This window comes from Nothoprocta perdicaria, unplaced genomic scaffold (genome assembly GCF_003342845.1).
Source record: "Nothoprocta perdicaria isolate Ctin4 unplaced genomic scaffold, notPer1 scaffold_291, whole genome shotgun sequence".
Taxonomy (NCBI): domain Eukaryota; kingdom Metazoa; phylum Chordata; class Aves; order Tinamiformes; family Tinamidae; genus Nothoprocta; species Nothoprocta perdicaria.
This window is the reverse complement of record NW_020455523.1, coordinates 29641-50674: the sequence shown is the minus strand read 5'-3', so window position 1 is coordinate 50674 and position 21034 is coordinate 29641. Positions and strand designations below refer to the sequence as shown.

At 43.7% G+C, this 21034-nt stretch overlaps 1 protein-coding gene across 1 annotated transcript in view; it reads right to left on the bottom strand.

The window, feature by feature from the left end:
• The window catches only part of PDLIM5 (PDZ and LIM domain 5), a 50835-nt gene extending 31912 nt beyond the window's left edge, over positions 1-18923 (bottom strand). The window contains exons 1-2 of the mRNA XM_026041762.1: positions 18893-18923; positions 16707-16835 (exon numbers count right to left, since the gene is read on the bottom strand). Coding sequence (XP_025897547.1) covers positions 16707-16802 — 96 coding nt within the window. The 5' untranslated portion in view covers positions 16803-16835; positions 18893-18923. The remainder of the gene's footprint in view (positions 1-16706; positions 16836-18892) is intronic.
• Between the last annotated feature and the right edge of the window lie 2111 nt (positions 18924-21034).

Genomic DNA, 21034 nt, shown 5'->3' with positions numbered 1-21034 from the left:
TTTTTTTTTTTTTTTTTTTTTACAAATTAAGAGTCTATACAGATCTAGATCAAAACCTCTGAGCAAATCGAAACTAAAACACAGTTAGTGCTCTCTAACGGAGCTTAATTCAAGAGAGAAGCAGTAAAATGGATACAATCCAGCTTTTTCCAAAGAAGAAATGCCCCTTCCACGCTGTGGAGGTCACACATATTGGGATATCTGCAGCTTGTATAATGGTGTACTTCCTCCCTTCCCAAAGAGGATCGTTTTCCTTCACTTACAGGTAATAAAATTAGTTCAACAAAGCATCCATGCAGATCTCTAACAACCTTATTAGCCAATTACAGGTCATCTTGTTTTCATGAGGTTTTCAGGTTCTATGATTTAATCCCTCACAATTGGATATACTTTACATCYGGCCTTTCTTACGACCAAGTGAGTAATTACTCCCATTCAAATTAAACAGAATAAGACCTTACTCCGCCTTTAGTGCAGTCCAGCCAGCACAGAGAACGAAGAAATCCTAGGAAGAAATACATTACTATTCAGCTATTCCCACACAGGACAACAGAAGCAGGAATATTAGTAGGTTAAGCTTGAAAAAGCAACACCAGAGAGCAGCCAGCGTGGAGCTGCTGGCGCTAGAAGAGCTCCCTTCCCAAGCTCCCAGTGCTCGGCCAGGGGCAAGGAAACACCACTACTACAAACTGGAAAGCCTCGTGATGTACCAGCAGCCTTTTCACTTTTTTTGTAAATCTAGGAAGAAAAGACAGGCATGCATAAACGTGCTATAAATTACCCATTTGCTTCAAAGAACATATAATTTCCCTGATGATAAGCCACACCACGTAAGTAAAGACAAAACCCAAGGCAAGTTCAGGCACTGAGAGTGTTCCTTGTTGGCACAAGTCAACGTGGGGTGGCACAGCTCACCTGAATGCTATTCTGCCTTTTAAGGTCAAATCCAAATGCAGACCTATGAGTAGCCACATCAGCTTCATATTTTGCCACTTTTAGAAGCTGCATATGAGGAAGCATGAAATGAGCCAATTCCCACGATTTTGTGAATAAATCCTGCGCAGAAGGCACAAAACAGCAGACCTGCGATGTAAAGGTAGGGCTGGAAAAGACAAACTCAAATGCAACTTAAATGACTTAAAKGGAGGGGGACTATCTGAATTTATGGCAATTCTGTACAGATTGGACGCAAGAACAGCAAGGCCGAAGATGAGGAAGTCAGCTGAGAAACGATAAGGGTGAACCTGGGTGACACTTTCTGCAATCCAGCATGAGAACAGAAGTACAGTCTTGCAAGCGTTACGGACGAGGAAACAACTTCTGAAGACAGTGAGAAAGAAAGGGATCGCCAACGTGATGCAGAAGACCAAATATTTCCTCATTAGAGGCATGAACAGGGCAGGCAGGACAGGGCTGGGAGGATAACAGCAAGCACTGTCACGAGTGACCCATGGAGCAGGAGGCTCCTACAAGCTCCACTGCAGGCAAGCACGCACTGAGCTTGCAGACGCTGCTCCAGCTCCATAGGCACGCTGCATGTCAGTTTGGGCTTCACATTTTAAGTATCAATGTGCTAACACTTAGCACGTTCCTTTGGTCGGGTGAAAAGAAAGAGACAACCTCAGACGCGTGAGGCAGGGCAGATTAGTGCAGATAAACAAGCATGCCCCAAATCGCACGGGAAGTAACAGGTTAAACCAATTAGGCTTGCTGCAATGATACGCCCAGAGCCATCCCACACAAACAAAAACAGTCCTACATGGACATGCCTTCACTGAAAGCAGTGGTTARCAAAGTCCCAAACATTAGTCAAAAAAACAAACTTCTGGAATGGGGAAATAAAAAAGAAACAGGAGACATTAGTAAATCCTAGTGGATATCTTTGACTTTTATATGTCAAGGGAATACTATAGCAGACATTTATTTTAGGCCAGACACTTACTGGCTAAACACCCCAAGTATAAAATATTGCAGAACAAAAGTCCAATAAAAAACCCTCAGAAAACAAGAAAYACATTTTAAAGGAGTTGCACATTGCTTAATAAATTCATACCAGCTGTTTATGGCTAAGACACTAAAAGAAGTTTATCATAAGCTAATGAAGCTCATGAGACTCTATAGCAATTTGAAATTTAATTTTGCATTTCTCTATATGCATACATACACAACTGTTTTAATTTACTTGACGGTAAATGTCTTTTACATGATTTCAGTTCGTACAGTTCCAGTTTACAGGCATGTTATTTAAAACACTGTATAAACAACTACAGATTGTGTACCCACATACAGATACATATGGAGCGCTCTCACTGAAACTCCTCTTTAAAGGTCATGCCTCCTCTCTGCTGGGTCCTGTATGACACAACCACATGAAGATATTCAACAATTTTCTTTTTGTTAAGATCAAAGAAAGCATTTGTTCAAAGAAAGCAGGATGAAATCACTAGCCATAATACTGAACTACCCTAGCACTCGAGTCACGCCGTGGCGTGGTTTTCTCTGGTTACTTGGACATTTGGAATGACAGAGGAAGATAAGCAATGAAGAAGGCTGAAGGGTGGTTAAAAGCAAGACAGAAAAGTCAACTGTCCCTGACAGCCAACCTTTCAGATCCCTGCCATGTAGCAGTGCATCTCTTGCTTTGGGTCTATCACGGTGCAGTGGAAATCATCTCTAGGGCTACTCCAGGTTTAAATCTGTAGGAGTCCTGTAAAACAAAGTTGCTCACAGCAGCAACGTGACTCCATCTGAGACAGAACTCTAGGAGGTCACCAGGTTTTAGCCTTTTTTCCTTTTTAATGCCAATAACAGTACAAAATAGAAATGTTATGTTAGGTTATGTCAGGCACAGTAGCCTCCATACGATTAACTCCCTCTTTACAGGACCTCTTTGATGTGCCTATAGCCTCCTAAATCACTCTGACAATTTAAAACTAAAAGCCTCACCATCCCTCAAGCAGCAGGCTTTTGATAAACTTATTTTAAGCACGGAAGCTGATGTCTTTACTGACTACTCCATGCATTTTTCTTTTCAAGGAGGCTATTTACTGCTTCTTCAATGAGCAGCTTGCACAAAACTTGCACTGAAAGGAGGGTTTAAAACAATTTTCATGTATGTATGTTTGTTCTAGAACTGCTGAAAGGAGGGTTTAAAACCATTTCCACGTATGTATGTTTGTTCTAGAACTGCTGTAAATAGCACAACAGAAGAGTAAAAACCTATTGTTAAGGGAAGGAAATATGAAGCAGCAATACTTATTTTTTTCTGCTTGCTTTTACCCGCATAAACTCTACAAAGCAACAAGCAAAGTTCTGGACTASTCTAAAATACCTTCCTTGGCAGCCACCTGCACACAAACGTTCACCAGTCAGGAGAAGCTGCATCATTCAAAAGTCCTATCAAGGAACAAGGTGCCGGAGCCAGAAATGCCCAACCACTCCTGCAGATGGGAGACAGGAATAATTACACGTATGGCAGCAGAAAACGAGCCCGTGACCTTTGGCAGGCCAGGCCTCCGTGTCATACGAGCTGGTGACATCAAGGGTCACGACTCTGCCATCCTAAAATGCCCCACTTGCAGATCAGCGACGTCTATAAAAGCCAAATTTAGGAGAAGATTTTCTCCATGGAAATGTGAGTTTTGGGATCAGTCTAAATARAAATGAGTAGTGAGTTCAGGTGAAGAAGGGAAACCATCCTGAAGGGCTTCAGACCTTCCCTCTGCCACCTACCAGACTTTCCTTGAAATCCACGGCTTCGTGCATTCCTCTCAGGCCACCTATTAGAAGGCATCAGGTATCTTAAAATTATACAACCTATATTTAAAAAAAAAATAAAAAAAAAAAGAAAGAAGAAAAAGGCCTTACAGCACGCATCCTTGAGGGGTCATGGCGCCAGAGACAGGCAGGTCTGGAAGTGTTTAATGCCTCTTAATAGTGGTCAATGGCAATWTATCTAGTGCAGCATATCAAGACTGGTACTTTTTGATGCTGGGTATCTAGGATTTTTGGCCACCAATAAAACAAAAGCGTGCTGTCCTAAGGTTCAGCAGAAATGCATAAGCACCGAGATGGTTACAAAAAGTACTAAGGCCTATCCATGCTTGAATTTAATACTGAAATTCTGCCTCCTCCCCAGCATCTGGAGGACTTCACTCTCCCCCGGCATAGGATCTCCTCACTAACATGAAGTTTACAAGGCATTTAATTACTGCTTAAGTGCTGCTCTGCTATATAAACAAACTAAACATGCCTAGAAAAGAACAGCACTGGCAGGAAATTATTCTGTAGCCATAAATCACATTTAAAACCACTGAGGAAGCTGCATTTCAAGGCCTTCGGAGACATAAGCAAACCTGTGCTTGCTCCTTTAATCTGCAGGGCCTAATTGGAGAGAGGAAGCTAACGCCCCTGAGAAATGAAGGCAGATAAAATTCTGATATACTGGCAGCAGCACAAGGGGTGTCCTGAGAAACTCCCCGTGCATCCCTATGAAGCCGAGGGGAGAGGAAGAAAAGAAGAAAAGTCTTTTCTGACAGCCAGATATGTCAAAGAAGACATAGATATTAATGCAAACATTAAGAGAAAGGAAAAAACCAGATGTGTGCAGTCATGCTGGAGGGGAAATCTCACATTTAAACGTCAATATGTGGTGTGAATAACCTGCCTGAAGTTGCCCGGGACCTCCCGGCGTCTCAGTTACTGTCACACAGAGTATTTCCTAACGCYGGACCCGGTGCCCACGAAGCCCCAAGGAGCCGCCGCGGCAGCGGGGACGCCGACCGGCTGCTCCTCCTCCTCACGCTGCAAGCTGCGAGGTGGCAAAGCAGCATCGGACCAGGCTCAGCGATACMGCGAAGCCTCCAGAACGGGTGTGCACAGACACGGACCCTGCATGGCCAACACTGAGGTCTAACTTTGGTAACGGCCCCTAAGCCAAGGGCTAAACTATCATCTGGTACTCCAGGGAGATGAATGCAAGTTATTTAAAACCCTGGCACACCAGGCTGGCATGTCATTTCAATGCTCTGCCTATAGATTATGTTACAGCTCTGCTTTATAACGACTCTTTAGATTCATCTATAGCTCCCCAGCAAGGGAAGGCAAGGGGGTCCCCAGCTTCATGTCCAAGAACCATGGGATTTCCTTAAGGAAAATCCAGATACACAAGAGTGAAAGATGTAAAGAAGTGAAAAACAAGATGGGTGTGTGACAGAGGATTGCATGGGGAACTGCAGGCTTGTGGTGAGCAAAGAAAGGGAACTTATGGTTGAGCTTAATTATGGTGCTCCAAATTGCTTCATTATTCAGAATTTTAGCATTTTGCAAAATGCATCCACTACTTCTCCCAACGTGCAAACTCCCTTCCAAGCTATAGCTTTGTGATGGCTCCATTTGCACACAGAATGAAGAAAAGCACTCAAGTGTCTGTCCAAAAGGTACTTGGGGCACAGGGAAGCTCTAGCGGAGACCCCAAAAACGTAAGGGGACAGAATGGCAGAGCCAGGCAGGCAGATACCAGAGCCGGCCACGTCACTTGCTCTACATGCACCAGGACGGGACGAGGGACAGGCTGTCCCGGAGCAGCGACACTCGTGGCATGCCAGCCTCATGTCAAAGGGCAACGCGAAAAAACACGTCCCGAAGCACTTCGAACCGCTGCTGATCCGTGTGGTACATAACAAACCCCAGCTCCACTGTTCTAGAAAATAACTACCAAAAAAAAAAAAACCCAGTATGTGAAACAAGCAGGACAAGCAGGCACATCACTAGCTCATGCTGCGTAGGGAATGAACTCATGGGGATACTGGGAGAAAAAACATCTTTAAAAGGGAATCACTTACAGACTAAAGAATAAAACCAAATTCTGGAGTTCTGGCTTAAAACTGCATGTTTGTAATAAATAAACTGTTACAGGGGATTAGCCAAGAAAAGCTTTTAGACAAGGCTCCCCSACATGTGCTGTCAGAAGAGGCGGCTGACATGTAGGGATGACAGTGTCTTGAGGAAAAACATTTCTCCATATCCCACCTTCATGGGAGATCTCCAAGCAACACATCAGAGCTTCCTGCTGCTCTGTTTCYAAAAAAGCCCCTTGGATTGCAGCAATCATGTATGTGCAATATAACGGCTGCAACTTACTTAGCAAACCCAAATGTCCATGCTTAGGCAACAGGCATTAAGCGCCCAAGGGGATGAAAAAAATAGAATAGAGAGAAAAATCATTATAATTTGTAGGACCGGACCACTCCAGGGTTGGTAGGTGTATACCAAACACTTGGGTGCCCACAGAATTGGGCACTCACTTAGATATTAAAGCTCCATTGGCAAAGTTAAATAGAAGCAGGTATTCACCTAGCTGGCCCCCAAACAACACATAGTTCCATATGCAGTCTGAGGAAACAAAAAATATTCATTCATTCATCAGTTAAATCCACTCTGTGCCATCCTCTTCACTCGCCTATATTTTTGAAGCCAAGAAACACTAATAAAAGCGAGGAAAGCTTTCTGAAAACAAAGAATCTATTCATCTCTTATGAAAATATTCATCACTAGCACCAACATGCACTTTCATATGTTGGAAAATTCAGGATCATCTCAACTTTTCTTCCAACTGCAAGCTCAGTGAAACCATGAACGTACGMTCATGCTACTTCTGCTTCAAACTTGGGATCCTTCCCATTCCAAGGAATTTTCCAGATTACTGCTTAATCCCAGCTTGTGAGCATGAGGCTTTCCTCAGGAAAAAGAAAATACGGGAAACAGGGACAGCGCCGCACCTTAAGTGCAACTCACTCGGCAGCAAAGCAGCAATGCAAAGCCCAAGTTCAATGCACAAAGCCGAAGTACAGGAAATGCTACAGTAAATTACCGCCCGGGCGAGCCAAGGGAGGCAAGCTCAGCGCATATTAACATTTTTCCATCTGATGAAAAACAGACTACAAAAGGTATGAGAAACGGATTTGTCACTTTTCAGCTTTCCGCACATATCCCATGCCAGAAACGCTAAATGGCATCGTTCTAAAGGGAGGCGTCAGGCCAGCTGTCGTACTCCTGTACGCAGGACACAAACCAGCTGAAGAAAGGAAAAGATATTAAGGTTAGAGTCTCACGTACAGGGAATGTATTCATTTCATTTTTCCACAGTCAGTTAATTAAAAAAAGAAAAAAAGAAGAAAAAGTTTAATCTTACAATATAAAGGCCATTCTTATACTGAAAACTAGTTTTCAAAATAAATGCATTATACCTAAACCTAGACAACCAGTAGTACTATGTCCCAATGATAACCATGGTGTATTGAGCATACATATTTGCTGTCCTCTACTCTATACTTAGTTGACACAATAAAATCACTAGCTGACAAATATCACAATCCCGTAGAGTTTCCAACAACTAGATCCATCCATTGAAGCTAAGCTCGGGTATTTATGCAACATGTATYATATAAAGCTTTTCCTCACTTTTAAGACTACATTTTACTTCTAAAATATTATAAATTTCTATCAAGTAATGTATTTCCTGTACATTGAAGCACAGTTTGGGCTATTGTTTATGTTTCCAGTGTAGCATTTTGGATACATCACCAGCTTTCCCACAGACCCCTGCACTAATAACAAAGAGGTTACCGTAGGTTTGTTTTTGTTTTTCTAAAAAAAAACTCTTGGCATATAGCGCTACCATTTCAATTTATTAAACCAAAAGGGGGCCCACCGTTAGTTTAGACACATAACTAAGGTTATGTGTCTAAAGGCACTTAGGCAAAGCTTGGGTTTGGGAGTGAAAATTATTAAAAAATAATTTTAAAACTCCCAAATGTGAGAAAAATATTTGGCACAGCTCTGCACCCTCAAGTCCTGAAATATTTATAATGCTCCTTGACCATGGGCGCAAGTACCACCACCCTCGTGCATTCAAAAAYCATGAGTCAGGCCCTAGAAATAAGGACTGTGTTTTAATTTCACAATTTTAATGCCAAGATACACTCCGGTTTTGCGGCTTTTTTTGGCTTTTTTTTTTTTTCTTGAGTATTCAGTGCAGTATTAAGAGCTTATTAAGATTATTGTTTAAATTAAAACCAGGTTTTGATGCACGTACATCGATATGAAGAATTTGGGGCTTAACAGCTACCCCTCTTACTTCCTAAACATTTGTGATTACAGTAACATTTTTTGAAAGTACCAATAGCAGCAATACCCAGGTTATATTCTTTTTTGGAACATCATACAGCAAAGCCAGCTACAGGTGGTCTACAGAGAGCAATGAAGCTGYACTTCTTGGGACTATCTCACCACCTCCTGCATAAACATCAGCTACAGCATTTTTCCCTAGAAAAAAATCCTGAAAAAAATCCCAGAAATTCCTGGGAGGATTTTTCAGTTATTTAATCCTGTACCAGGACAGAGCTATAAACTGATCTAGGCTGCCAACTGCAACAGCAGCACTTTTCATCAGGTCAAGTATCAAAACAAATTAATGCCATTCAAAGTTTTAATAATCAGCAGTTTCTAAATTTTAAAGTTCAAACACGGATGAGTCAATGAGAGAAATATTCCCATGAAAAAGCTACTCAATAGGCCAAAGGCTATCACACTCTCTCTCACGTAACAGAGTCGGTGATATTTGTATCCATAAAGACACAGCAAGCATGAAAGTCTCCAAGATCTAAACTCAAGACCATTCAAGGAAACAGTCACTAGCTTTTCAGATTTAAAGTGAACCCTATTTTTAGCTTTTCACACAAAATTATTCTTTTAAATAATTTTAAAATAAGCGAAAAGCCATTCATTTGTATTTTGTTCAGAAGATCAGTTATTTTAGCCAACAGCTCAGAAGAGCTTGCTGGTGACAATTGTACAAAGAATTGGCATTGCTATCAAGCACCTTGCAATGCACGGGAGCATAAGCAGAGCCCTAAGCAAGGGTCACCTTGCACAGACAACTTGCATGCCTAAAATTCAGCTCGCACTCGACTGCTTTTGTGGCACCAAGGCTTGCTGGATTCTCAGCMTTCACAGCACAATCTGCACATAGAGCAAAATAATTTAATTTTCAAATTTAACATGCTTTGACAGGAGATGTGCACGAACCCCTGCAGCAATGACCTTTGAGGACAGATGCCAAAACATGACAGCTTGAAAATGGTGGGATGGGTGAAGCCTACTGATGGATGAAACATGCTTCACCCATCACCAAGAGCTGGAGCTCAACGGACGTTCGAGGGCACTCTTCMCAGCACAGTGGAGAGATGTGTCCAAGCAAGAAGGACTTTGGCACTTCTGGCCTCTATCAAGKTTAAGCACAAATTTAAAAAGAAGGAGAGGACCTCAGGATGACAACTGTGAACAAATGTTACTTGTTCTTCGACCATTGCCATTGATCATATGTCCCCATCACCTGGTATATCACATTAAACAAAACATGAATCTAAACAACCAATSCCTCAGAAAAGACACTAGGATTTTGGGGATGAATCCTTGCCAGACTATATCTTTCTGGACATACCTTTTCATTCCTGGTGAAGTGCCAGCAAGCTACTTAGGCACTATATAAAGAACACTCTATGATTCCTATTTGGCATGGGCACAAAACACCGAGATTTGATGAATAGCTGCAGAAAGCCAAAAGAAAACACTATTATTTATTTTAATGTGATGCTTTTGATATTTCAAGGTTTACAAGCCTTCAATTGCTCTATCGGTCTAATGAACATGAGTCAAACTCACCTTTCACAAATCCTCTGGCTTGTAGAAGTCCAGTGGGTTTTGCTCTTTAAGCCATAATTTTTAAAAAGCGGAATGCCAATGCCACAGAAGGAATTGCTTAGGCAATTGCTATTGCCAGCCAGGGAAACTAACCTCCCCAACAATCGTGTTTGCCTCTGTCTCCACGTCTATTAAAAACTGTTAGATACACTGGACTCCAAACAGTTCAATGCGGTACTTAAATAAAAAGTTTTAGCAGTAGATATACTACAAATCTCACTTTTAGATCATCAAATTGGTCTTGCAGRGGGAGTTTTTGCACAAACTTGCTTTTTCTTTTAAGAGTCTGAACAAGACCCTTTTGTTGCTAGAATTCTCACCAAGGCGAGATGACCGCCCTGAACCACAGGAGTACATCTGGATTTATCTTGGCACCTTTCAAGTTAAGAGGATTTTTACTTCTGCTCCACAAAAGCCCTTTGAAAAATCCTACATGCTCTTATTAGCAACACAATAGCACATTTACAGGAGCCATTTCAGCCACTTCTCCCCGACAAAGCCCCCACTCACTTTTTAGGTAAGGATGTCCACAGATGATCCAAATACATACACAAAGACATTCAGGTAATTTTACCTTCTTGAAATTGATATACTCAGCATTAATCCAGGCTTTGCATCTAAATTACTATTCATGCTTTCAAAAGGACGATGAAATAATTAACACAAAGTAAATATTTCTGCTGTCTCCCCATGGCAAATACTTCACATTGTTCGATCGCTTGTTAGGGAAAGAACCAAATACCACATTAGGTCATCCCTTAATATAGTTCAGGGTAAGCCAGACTTCTTTCATATCCACTTAACAGGCAAATCATTTGACCTTTCCAACAGGACTATTAAAGACCTGCCAAGATTCACATTTTACACTATGGGCTTCAAACAAGGCACTGCATTTTACTTCAGTGCTTTATAATAGGCAGAGTTGACAGCTATTGCTAGAGTCAGTATTTTTTAATACTCTCTGCTTTGATATGAGATACTCTTCACTCTTGCTTTTATTGAATTAAACTGTTTAAGAGAAAGCTTCTAGGGTGAGGATCTCACTCRGAATGCAGCAGAAGAGCGCGATCTCCATAATAAAGGAGATCGTGGAAGTCCTAGGGGAATTTTCTGGCCTATGCTAAAAGAAAAAAGGACTTTGCACTCTATGTCTGAAGATTAACTTTACTTTACAACTCCCTGAGCAACTCCACTTGCTCAGCGGCTYTGGGTGTACACACCATGCGAAGATTTCGGTGACCGTGTGATACATAAAAACACATATATAAGCTATATATATATATAAGCATCATAACACACATTTTGTTCCCCTACTACCCCTACTACTCTGCATGAGTCAGCGTAGAGAAGAGAATAGGTGGTGGCACCACACGAGGGTTTCAAGGTGACACAGGGCCAAAAGCTACTGTGGCTGTGGGATCCATTGCCCATCAACTGCCACCAACTGATCCCACTGAAAGAAGAGTGATTAATGAAGTAGAGAAATAATGGAAAAAAAGAAATGAAGAGAGGGCGTGGATATCCCTAAGCAGTATAGAGTCATTTAAAACAGATTTTTTTAGAGTTTTGCCAGTAAATGCGCTCTTCATTCCCCAGCTTGAAGCCCATGGGTCTAATTTGCAGGGGGGTTAGTGATCCCTGGCACGCACAGCTGGCGGCAGCTCCACCTACCCCTCCTCACATCTGGACCRAGCCTGGAACGTCCAAGTTCCCATCATTCCTTCCTCTTCCTTTTCACCAAGCTTCGTCTCCCATATGCAGCTAGTTTTAAAAAGTCAGCAATTGGAGAGGCTGCTCTTGGGTACAAAAATGGCTGAAGAAAACCCTTTCAAAGAAGAGTTCTTGGAAGTAAAGCTAATTATAAACTCTATTTATTGGCCAGCTTGTCTCAGAGCACCACCGTAATCCTCATCTGGATTGGTACAGTGCATGGCCACCTACCAACACACTTTGGACACCGCATCTCCACRCTTCAGCCAGACCGGCAGAGTTTGGGACACTCAGCCACTTCCCACCGTTTTACTCACACATGTCACAGTTTCCCCTCACACTTTTTCCCCTCATATTGATCACATATGAAACCTATTCTTAAARTGTCAAAACAAATGGAAGAAAAGCCAACAATGTTATCTCCTGGCTCCATCCCAAAAAAACAAACAAATCAAGATCTTTCAACTCCCCTTCTCTTCTCACAATGCCCTCCGATAGTCATCGGGCCAGTGAATAATGAGAAAAACAGTTCCACCAAAAATAGTACCTCAAAATGGTTGAGGAAGTCAAGAGAATTTGTCAGGTCTCCAAGGTCAGAGGCTCACAAAAGAAAACAAAGCTCATTTCTGGCCCTTACGACTCAATCAGCAATCCCACTTTTTGACCTCTGCTGAGGCAGCCAGTTCTGCATCTGCTCTTAAGAACTAATCAGCATTTATTTTTTCACTATCTCTATCTTGGAGAAGTACATGCTGTATATAAACGTATCCATAGTCAAATATTAAGCTTTCATGCATCGTAGTGTAACTGAATTGCTCATTGCAAGGAAAAATAATGACCATAAGCACTCTACCAAGTAAAAGGAATACAGTCACACACCGGGTCACATGTCTCTTAGATACAAGCTCATTGCTTCCTTTTTTTCCCCAATAAGGCAAACTTCACTTTTGAGGAAATGACATCAGTTCAAGMTTAATTTTAAATAAATTAGCTTCCTACTGATCTGGGGAGTTTTCTGACAAATGAGAATAAGAGCAGACAAGACAGAAGTTTCTCCAGCCTCCTCTCCCCTATATCCTCCTGATCTCACTTCAGCAATGCTCTGCCTTGCTTTAAACTACACAGCAGAAGGACCAGGGATGGAAAACACAGCAGGGAAAGTCTGGGAAAAGAGTCCTCTTGCGAATTTTCAACACAAGACTAATACACAGAACTGAGGTAGGATGACATTWTTAAGATGTTCGTGTTTTATCTCATAACTTTGGAGACAGTCTCAATTTCTACTCAATCTGCCATATTTTACTATTTTAAACTACCTCACCAACAGCAATAAAATTATCTCCCAAGAGAAATTTCCAAAACCCTCTGCTCAGGTACTACTTACTACTTTATGCCCTCTAATAAAAATACCTTGTCACGGTTCCGAAGCTTCACATAAACACATGCAAGTCTAGATATTTACCTTTTAGGCAATTTTGACAGCTTCCAATCTGCTAAGAAAAAAAAATCCCTTTCTACTCTATGCCCCGCTTACAATCGTCTCCCTACATTTCATGAAAAATACCTTTTATCAGCAAATACCCTTCATGAACCTCAAGAGAAGCAAAATGACTATGTATTCCCAACTTGGCCTACCTCCTAGTTTGACACGTCTTCAAGGGGCAGTAGCATTTTCCTCTACATGTTGCAATTTCAACTGTAAAAAATGCAGGTTATGGCAATGGAAGGTATCTGCACTCCTACTGTGTGCTTCACAACTCGGCAGCAACAGCCCTGCCAGGAGCTGTCTGTTAGTGTTTAGTTCGTGGCTCACAGGAGCTTCCAGCGTGAAGCATAAAGTTACCAACACAATTAGTGCTGGCCAAGCCAGCAGTTGTCCTAATGTTTCTCTCTCGTCTCACGTGCCTCATTTCCCCAGTCCCCGCTGCCTTCTTTTATACATGCATGAGACCTGACTGGAGGCAGAAGCGCAAAGAAGCAGGAAGATGATGCAGTGAAAACACTGAAGAAAAGTTGCAGGCAGAAAAATAGAGCTGTCAAGTCAAGCATTTCAAAATGACAGCATTTCAACACGTTTTCCATGGGAAAAGAAAGACAAATATATATTCTGAAAGATATACTACAGCTGATTACATTAGCAAAGCCCTGAGAAACAGCAACCCCTGCTATGTAAGGTCATATAACATTAATGCAAAATCTTAAGATGACACGAACTAAACTGCATATCAACAATATGTTCTATGGTATGTTGCTAACTCCCAAATAGATTAAATATCATATCTAAGATGCTCAAGAGCCACTCTAGGAATCCTACCTAATGGTACCTTTGGATTACATCATCTCCAAAATTGCACTATTTTCATCCAGTGGAAGAAACAAGCCTTGTGCAAAAAATCCCAGAGGCAAAAATAAATCCAATCAGCATCAGCCATCGTTATTCCCAAGSCGGTCACATCACAAACACCGCAGCAAGATTTAACCAAGGCCATGGATCTGCATGGACATCAGCAGTAGCAGATCCTTTTTCATTGCCCTTCATGACTAAAAATATAATCATTCAACTTCAAATAATTTCATCCAGACTGATGTTTTTGACAAAGTTTTTAGCAGAACTCCCTGCAACCTGGAAACAAATATATTTTGTATGGAAATAACTGAGGTGTAATGAAAATCTGTGGTGACAATACCCAACATGTTGGGACAGGTCCTCCATTCCCACAAAGCTTCGAGAGGCTGGTACTTGAAGCTCGAGACGGAAGAGCCTATTAGGTCCATTAGGTCTACACAGTGCCTATCTAGAGGTCCACGTTGATTGAGGAATGATCAGTTCATCCATATGAATTGATCCTACCTCCACCAAACCTATGTCTGCATCCCTCCAGTCCCACTTTCTTCACCTGGCTACCTGGCCAGACTTTGCAATCTCTCCTTCAACCAGCACCACTACAGATTTAAGCACTTGGGACCCTCACAACACAGTTGAGTGTAGTGATGTAAGTCACTCGAGTGGTTGCCACTGGTGGAAGGTGGGAGTCTACCACARTGGCCTGCCCTTCATACCTGGCCAAGACCCTGCTTCTCGCCTTGGAAGCGGCTTCCTGCTTGCCACGACACCTCTGTCAGGTCAAGCTAACCCTCCTCTCCTCCRCCCCAACCATTCCCCACGCATCATCTTCCGGGTGCTCAATTTCTGGCCCGCACAGCGCCACAACAGAGGTCGTAAGGAGGTTCCTCCAACAGTGCCAAATSTAAGTGGTTAATTCCTTCAGCACACCTGGCGGAAGCCTAACTGCACACAAATGTACCCAGCCACACGCAGCACACATGTTTTTTGGCACACAGATTTGTGCCACTAATTGTAATGATTAACCCCAGCATTATCTCTATTTACATAGGAGATGTGCATAGTTATATTTGCATACAAAGAATATTTAGCAATTTTAAAGCGCAAGAGCCGTACTGAGTGACCCACTTAATTCTACCCTTGATTATACAGTCTGCAATAKACTGCTTTACAAAGGTAAATGTTACAAATAGTTCCGCACCGATTTCAACCTGGCACACCTTAACATTGAGCAACACGAAGAACTTCAGCTAAGAACCCAAAATCGACCAGTTTCGCCTGAGGGAAGCAGTAGCTTAAGCTGCTTTCTAAGCAGAACTGCATGAGTGTTAACAACAACAAAAACTTTCYTCAAGTTACCATACATGGTCTTAATTCATCCAGACCTTTAGAAAACAGAATTAGCTTTTCAGGTCTTAGAAACCACTTCTGCACTTCATAAACTGTGCTTTAACTTAATTTCCAGGAGTTTAAACTAGGCTAAAGCAGGAAATGAGCCCTCAGCAAAGCAACCGGACCCATCCCCAACATCTAGAGGCAGGGGGAAAAAAAAACCAATAAACTCTCCTTTGCCAAAGCACATAATTGTGCTGCCTCATTACTGCTGTGCTAGACTAATTTAATTAGCAGCCTTGGGAGAGAGGAAGGCATTCGTGCCTCATCAGGAAGAGACGGGCTGGGGGTGGACGGGACACACTGTTCTCGCATTCCAGGGACGCGGCACCGAGCTCTTCCAGCTATGGGACCAACGCGGGGCTGGCAGGCTGCAACTAGGGACTTTCAGGACCCAAAGGCGCAAAAAAGAAGAAAAGGGGAAAAAAAAAAAAAAAAAAAAAAAAAAAAAAAAAAAAAAAAAAAAAAAAAAAAAAAAAAAAAAAAAAAAAAAAAAGCTGCACCAGGAAGTCTAATATTTGCATGCTCGTAAGTCCAAATAAAAAGGAAGTTCAAAGGAGCTGTGCTACGGAATAAACATGTGAATTGGATATTTGTGCCTCCTCCCTTGTCCCTGCTTGTAAATTAAGGTCCTAAAACCACAGCAGTGCCTGCCTTTCACTTGGCTGTGCTCTTGGAGGCACCGACGTGTCATTAGGGAATCCCACAACCCAGGCTTTTATATGCAGCTATTTCGGCTATTTCCTTTAAGCTTCTCCATGCAAGAGCACATAGAAGAGCAGATGTTAATTCACGAGGTAAAGCAGTAGTAGTCTGGGCTAATTGCAGCATATGGCTTTTGTGTGTCCTTTTCAGAGCCCCCTGGATATAAAATGTGCTTACAAAGCAGCTCAACTCTCGTTCCCCAAGACAGCAGCACCCCTTACAAAAAAAAAGCACTGCTGTTTCCTAAAAGCCACCCTTTACTGTATTTTACCACCATCTTTTCCACTTTTTCATCACTTCATCTTTTTCATCACTGCCACGCACAGGTACCTTCATGCAGGAGCAGGGTCTGAAATTAGCTAAAAATACTGCCGTGACGCACGCACCCAAATAGCATCCCGTTCCTTTTCCCGGCGTGGTATCGATTCTGCAGACCCAACAGGTGTAAAAAATAATTCATCTTTGTCACTAAACTGCATTGACACGGAGGAGGGGGAGGCCAAGCTGCTAATGGAGAAGGTGTCATGCGTACATAAATACTTCCCCGGCACAACCCAAATTTAAAGGTGCCGGGCTGCAAAGCCACCAGAAGCCCGTACCCCCACCTTGGGGACATCCAGCAATCCCATATAGTCAACAATGCAAAGCTGGTCCATATGGGAGTCACGCAAAGTGCTCCCGACATCACAGGAAGGCTCTGAAACTTGGCCTGACAGCAAAATAAAAAATTCTCTTTACTGGGAAGGCAGATGTTGGCGACAGGGAGAGAAGAGGGGAGAGCCGAGGCGCTTACCCTGGAGATGGAGAGCGGCATGTTGAAGTCCTTGCCGCCCTGCAGCCGGAAACCCCAGGGTGCCGGGCCCACGAGGGACACGCTGTAGCTGCTCATGGTGCTCACGGATCAGCTCCACGCGACCGGTGCCTACGGGAGAGAGGCAGGGCTTTAATCTCAATACGAACAGACAAAATATAACATTAGGACGATGTCACAGTCCATGCTTTTATTCGCATTTACCGTCTTCCTCTATAGTTTAACGAGGAGCAACCAGCCAGGGCTGTTTGCACAGTTGCACAGGACAACACAGGATCTTTTTCAGTTTCTGGTGCTGAAATAATCAGGTTTCCCAAGAGGCACAGACATGCCTGACAGTTACCTCTGACTATGARCAAAAACTAAATCTCCTCTTAAAAACAACATCCATGCTGAGATAAGCATGATTCGCTAGTGTCCCGTAAGTCCAAGTATGGAAAAGATGAACACCGGCGCACTCATTTCTACTGAAATGAGTATCACATGCCACTGTGTCATCAGCTGAAGACTTGTTTCTAAACGCATTATGCTTTGACACTTTCGAAATCACAACCAAGTATCGCAACTCCAAAATTAATCAGAAGAAAAGGCTCGAGAGGATTTTACTATTATTTTTACAGCGTAATTTCAGACTGCTAGAACAATCCGACAGCCARAACAGAAATTAAAACCAACCCTGAAACGAAAGCTGCAAATTCAAACTAAATTCATGACGAAGTGTTAATGCAAGGGAAAAAAAAAAAATAAAGTGTATACCCAAGCATCTCTCTTCTCCCTCCCTGCACACAACAAGTTACCTTTAAAAGGCAGCCTGTGCACCTAATTGCTGCTCAGGCGTCCAAGATAAGGGCTTCAGTTTCGCCTCAGATAAGCAGCATTACAATGACATCTTAGGTAGTGGATACCTTCTATTTTTATATGGCCRAAGCGGGGCAAGGAACGCGCGCCCGCGCTGCTGTAAGCCTACACCGCGGCCATGCCCCACTGCTGCACTGACATTTAAGGGGGAACTTCAGTCCCGGAGCAGAAGTGCGTGTGCTGCAAATAGCACCGGCGCCGCAGAGCTCGGTTTTACCTGCTCCTGGTAAAACCTAGCCCTAGGATTTGGGGATTTTTTTTGTTTTTTTTTTCCTCCCYTCCTCTGAATTTTGCATTTTGCTACATGCGGTTTTGCACTGCACATTTTTAAAGGTGCTTCCCAAGTGACACCCGCCCCTGGATCCACCTCGCTCCCAGGAGGAGACGGGGCTGCCCGGGCTTGTCTGCAAACCAGGCAGCCTTACCCAAACTCGCACGGATTCACCCAGGTAAAGCGGAGCCGCTGGCACCAGGCGGGATAACCAGATGTACTTTCGGAGGAGGAATTTAGGGCTGGTAAGAGAAGACGCTTCAGGACCTGGGCAGTTCCCAGCCCCTTGACGTCAGTGCTGATGGAAGGGGGCCTCTCTGCCCCCCTGGCATCCTTAAATATAAGCCTCGTCCATGTCCAAAGAGGGAAACTGGCACTTGCCCTGCTTCTCTTCCCCTTTCCAGCCTCCCTAAGGAAGTAAAAGCCTCCCTAAAATCCCTGCTAGGTCTGCTAAGAAGCAAGAACTATTACTAATTTAATCGTGCTGCACACCGGACACCAAACTCCTTGTAAAAAAAGACCATTTTAATAAGTTACAGATTTTTTCCCCTCCCCTTTAGGAAAATAACAGCTCTCCCCATCCCCCCTAAGGGAGATTTCCTCCCACCAGTCCACCGGGTGACCAGGACTTGGAGCCCGTGGGTTACATCCCTGGAACAGCAGCAGCGCACATACAAAATGCAGGTAAAACCCCTCCAACTCCCAAAATACCCAAATCCCAATACCGAAGCACTCGTGCATTTTTTTTTTTGAGTTGACAAAGACAAGTTAAAGCTACCAACAGCCTCCCAGAAAGTGACAGTGACTTAGTCATACTAGGAAACAGCACAGAACCTGTTCTTTTTCCGTTCCCTCTTCTTTACACATACATGCATCAATATTTATATATTTGCATATATTTATATTTTCGGCAGCAGCAGCAGAAGCTCCTGCAAGGGAAGAGCCCCCAGGCAAGCGCAGCCTCCCCCAGCATCGCCCCTTGCACCTCCCCTCCGCTCCATCCCAGCAGGGACCCCCCCGCACCCCGAGCGCCCCTCACCGTCGCGTCGCGCCCCGATCCCCCCTCCTGCCCACGGCGCCTCCCGGCCGCGGGAAGGCGGCGGGAAGCGGCAGCCCCGAGGCGCTGGCGGCTACCGGAGCAGGCGGCGGCCCTGCGTGCTGGGGCGCGGGGCCCGGAGCGGCGACTGGGAGGCGGCCCCGCGTCCCGCCGCTCTTGGGCCGCTTCCGCCCGCGCCGCGCTCCGCCCTCCGCCCCGCCCCGCCGGCACCGCTTCTCTTTTTTCCCCTCCTTTATTTTATTTATTTATTATTTTTTAACAGGGAAACGCACGCTCACTTTTTTCTCTTTCCTTTTTTTTTTTTTTTTCCCCCCCCTTCTCTACCCAAAAAAACTGCAAACTGCAAACCTGCCACCTGCAAACTGTAAAGGCAGGGAGGGGAGCGGAAGGGCTGCCCCAGCTACCCGGGATCTTTGGGACCCCTGTGGACTTTTTTKGGGGGGAAATGGGAGCGCTCCCCGGTGCGCAACACAGCCACGCAGTCGGGAGTGCAGGGTATGGGTGTGCGGGACTATGCCCCATATCCTTGTGCTCAGCACACCCGTGCACCCCACCACACACCCCAGTGCACCCCAAGGGCATTGTGCACAGCAGGCTCTTCTTAAAAAAAAGAAAATAAAAAAAAAACTTAATTTTTTTTTTAAAAAAAGATAAATTCAGTTGAGGGATGCACAGAGGTCCAGCCTCAAGCTGGGCAGGGAGTTCATGATACAGTCTCAGCCCAGGAGTCCCTGCCAGACACYAAGGCAACACTGCACACAAGGCAGAAATAGGGAAAAAATAGKCAATACCGTTCCAGTTTTTCATTTATGTATCTTTTTTTTATATAGTTAGGCAAGGTTTGAGCTTCCTCTTGGGTTTCACATGCCTCAGGAGGCATCACAGGCCAAGGGGCTGCAGAATAAACACGCACCTGACTGCACAGCAGAGCGATTGGAGAAACTGGGTAGAAATCTACCCATATGTAAACATGTATATACATGCAATCAGGTTAGATATTAGGAAAATTTTCTACACAGAAAGGGTAGTCAAGAACAGGCTGCCCAAGGACGTGGTGGAGTCACCATCCCTGGTAGCATTCAGGAAACGTGTCAACGAGGCACTGAGGGACATGGTTTAGCAGCCGTGGTGGTGACGGGCTTACGGTTGCACTCGATGGCCTTGAAGATCTTTTCCAACCATAACGATTCTGTGATTCTACAGAATCTCCTTTTCTGCTTCCAGGTTGCCCGAAGCCTCTAGGAAGCCTTGCAGGTCCAGCCTATTTCCCAAGTGCTCCAGCACTTGGGACCTGTTTAAATGCTAAGAAAAAGCCCTAGGTGCCAGATAGCGGCAGAGAGACACAGAGGGAAATCTCACCTGCAGCAGTGAAATGCAAAAAGCCATAAGAAAAACAGCCYATTAATTATGCACAGATTAATAGCACAATAAAATGGTTCTTAATGAGACAGTATTTAAGCTAACGCTGGATTCCTGCATGCTGAGACATCCATCTCCCATCTGCAGCTGGACTGCATGGCTGCTTTCAGTTTTACTTCTCTCATAGCGGTGAGGGTTAGTGCAAGCCCATAAAGCCAGAGCCTACAACTCAGCATCCATCTGATGCATTTTTAAGGAGGGGTTAATGTAGGAATAGCCTGTGCCCCAGCCAGACGCCACCGATTCTGAGACAACTCGCTGGTCATACAGGAAACAAAGTTAGATGTATTGCAGCATTTCTGAAAAACGGGGGCTGAAAGAAGGTTTTGACCGCATCATGTGGCTTTTTTTTTTTTTTTTTTTTTTTTTTTTTTTTTTTTTTTTTTTTTTTTTTCTTGAGACAGGCTGAATACTAAACTGCCTAGAGCTGGAATCACAAAAAAAGCATCTGGATTTTTCTGTTCCTTTTCTTTTTCCCCTTTCTCCTGTCTGCTCTTTGACAAGGTACCTTTGGCATGCAATGCCACCCACCTTCACTTCTCAATAATAAGCTTTCTCACTAAACCCGCTTTCTTGCACAGTTGTTTCCAATTTCTGCTGCCCTAGGCCTGCAGCCTGTACTGCTTCCAAGATGACGACTCGCTCTGGATTAAGACTTTATCAGCATACATATATTAAGCATTTACCAGCATACAGAAACCAACT